Consider the following 2,658-nt stretch of genomic DNA (forward strand, 5'->3'; position numbering starts at 1 on the left):
CACCTTGACAAAGATGGACTGTGATGCATGGAAACATTGGACCACCTTCACAAAGATGGATTGCAATGCATGGAAACATTGGACCACCTTGACAAAGATGGACTGTGATGCATGGAAACATTGGACCACCTTCACAAAGATGGATTGCAATGCATGGAAACATTGGACCACCTTCACAAAGATGGACTGCAATGCATGGAAACATTGGCCCACCTTGACAAAGATGAGCTGTGATGCATGGAAACATTGGACCACCTTCACAAAGATGTACTGCAATGCATGGAAACATTGGACCACCTTGACAAAGATGGACTGCAATGCATGGAAACATTGGACCACCTTGACAAAAACAGACTGTGATCCATGGAAAAATTGGATTACCGTGACAAAAACAGACAGCCATCCATCAAAACATTGGACCACCTTGTCAAATGCCAGTCCAACGTTTTTATGAATCACAGTCCATCTTTGTCAAGGTGTTCCAATGTTTTGATGGATTAGGGATCACAGTCCACCTTTGTCAAGGAGGACAAGGATTGGACTATGATCCACAGAAACATTGGACAGAATAATCTCCTCCTGTTGAGATCTTTGAGTGCTGCAGTGCACCTCTGGGCAGATACTACCCCTTGACGAGAGAGAGAGAGAGAGAGAGAGAGAGAGAGAGAGAGAGAGAGAGAGAGAGAGAGAGACACTACTTCGTTCACAATTGATAAACTTTATGGGATAAAAAGACCAAACATGTACATTAAAATAGACATGACCTGGGTTGTCACCTTGCCAGCAGATATGGCATGTGCTGCCAATGTTATTAACAGAGTAAGATCATAAGGCCGCTATTTCTCCCCAAAAAAGGTGAGAACCTTCCTTGGTGCCATTTTATTTTGTACCGAACATACCAATATTACCTCCAATCTGTTTTATAACCTACACATGCAACGCTATGGGGCACAAGCAGATAATGAATCTAAAGTAGCAAAGCAAAACCATAACAACCCTAAAAGAAATCCCCACAAAGCCAGGAACTACTAAAGCACAATGTCATTGTGGTGTCCATCGCCGTGATGCCTCCCATTGTTCGCCACGTTCTAAAGCATTTGTTTCCCTTGGCCTTCGTCTCTTTTTAATCACACACGGAGTAGAATTAACGCTAGCTTAAAGCGTGCAGTTTTAATGTTTCCATAACTACCAAAGTTCATCAATTATGAATTATTTCCAAAGAGAAAGGCGGCTGGGTAGGAGGCTCTCGGGAATACTTTGCAATGTCGGCTCTATTGTGCAGCTTTGGAGGCCTAACTCAAGTTACAGCCGGTTGCTAGGAGACGACCTTGGGAGGACCTGTTCATTCCTGACCATTGTCCTGCCTCCGGCTAGTTGTAGCCCAGACATGGCATCACCTCCCCACTAACTGCCCTGTACACAGGAGCATCCACATCACACAGGCTGCTAATGCTCCTGTCTGTAACCTGTCACCTTGACTAACCTTGAGCACTGACGCATAATAAACCCCTTGATCCCCATCATCTGATGTGACCCCCCAACCCCTCTCCCCACACGATGGGGATAAACCTCCAGAGAGGTTAAGGGTCAGATGAATTGTAGTCTGGCAGCCCCATCCCTGCCCTGCGTATTTTCCATGGTGAGCTGTAATAAGCCACCCCTCTTAATAGATGTGCAGTGGGTGATGATGATGACACACACAGGGTTCTCCCCTCCCTCTTGTCTCAGCTCTTATAGACTAGCTACATGGGCGTCCTTCACAATGACCTTTCTCCCCCCTCAAAAAAGAAATAAAACAGGATGTCATGAGACCGAAGGGAGAGTAGGAGGTTGTCATAGAAGCACGATCTCATCGGCTGAGTAGCCCACGCCATTCATTGAGCTGGGAGAGTCCCCCGATTGGTGCACCGAACACACAGAGGACACGTCCCTGTCACCTTGAAGCCGGTGATCGGTGCCCTCTACAGAACATTACACGGCGATCCTTATCATACTTACACCAGCTGCCACCTGTTCTGCCCACGAACTCCTTCTTCTCTGGATTCCAGAGGAATTTCTTCCACCCACCATCGGTCTCCTTGGCTTTATCCCTGGCCATGCTTCTTTTTCTCTTTTTAGGGAGGTCGCCTTGACTCTTGTGTTCTTCTTTTACAACGTGCTTCTAGTTTGCGAAATCAAGAGCCCGGGTCAGACGGCCGAACTCCCTCCCGACCGGAAAAGTTGTGTCGCTTCCTGGTTTCCGAGCCTCGGTCGCGGGTAAAGGCTCTTGAACAATGACAGGCGCTGCCAGCGAGAGGCACGGGAGAGAAGCTTGGAACCGGCGAGGTCTTTGCTTTTGTCGCCCCCTAATATATCTACCTTCTTCTCTCAGGAGGCGGAGCCAGGAGTATAGTACGGCCAATAAGTGTGAAATGGACACAAGGAGGGCGGGACAAGGGGCGTGGCTTTGCAACTGCAGATGCAAAGACGAGGTGCAGAAGTGTCTGCCGCTGCCCCTCCCCTTGCAGGAGGACGAGAGAGAGAGAGAGAGAGGGGGAAAAAACTACATCTGTTAGTAAGGTGCCGAGCTCTGTCACCGCTCAGGGAGACCCTGATCACCTTCTATATATACAGATCACCTTCAGTATAAGTGTAGATCAGTCTAAATATGTATTGATC

General features: G+C 47.8%; 1 protein-coding gene across 1 annotated transcript in view; it reads right to left on the reverse strand.

The window, feature by feature from the left end:
- The window catches only part of ATP1B1 (ATPase Na+/K+ transporting subunit beta 1), a 26,320-nt gene extending 24,212 nt beyond the window's left edge, over nt 1-2,108 (reverse strand). Inside the window, exon 1 of the mRNA XM_018557303.1 lies at nt 1,999-2,108. Within this exon, the coding sequence (XP_018412805.1) occupies nt 1,999-2,098 (100 nt within the window). The 5' untranslated portion in view covers nt 2,099-2,108. The remainder of the gene's footprint in view (nt 1-1,998) is intronic.
- Between the last annotated feature and the right edge of the window lie 550 nt (nt 2,109-2,658).

The sequence above is a fragment of the Nanorana parkeri genome, unplaced genomic scaffold (assembly GCF_000935625.1).
Source record: "Nanorana parkeri isolate BGI_ZX_2015 unplaced genomic scaffold, ASM93562v1 scaffold278, whole genome shotgun sequence".
Classification (NCBI taxonomy): Eukaryota; Metazoa; Chordata; class Amphibia; order Anura; family Dicroglossidae; genus Nanorana; species Nanorana parkeri.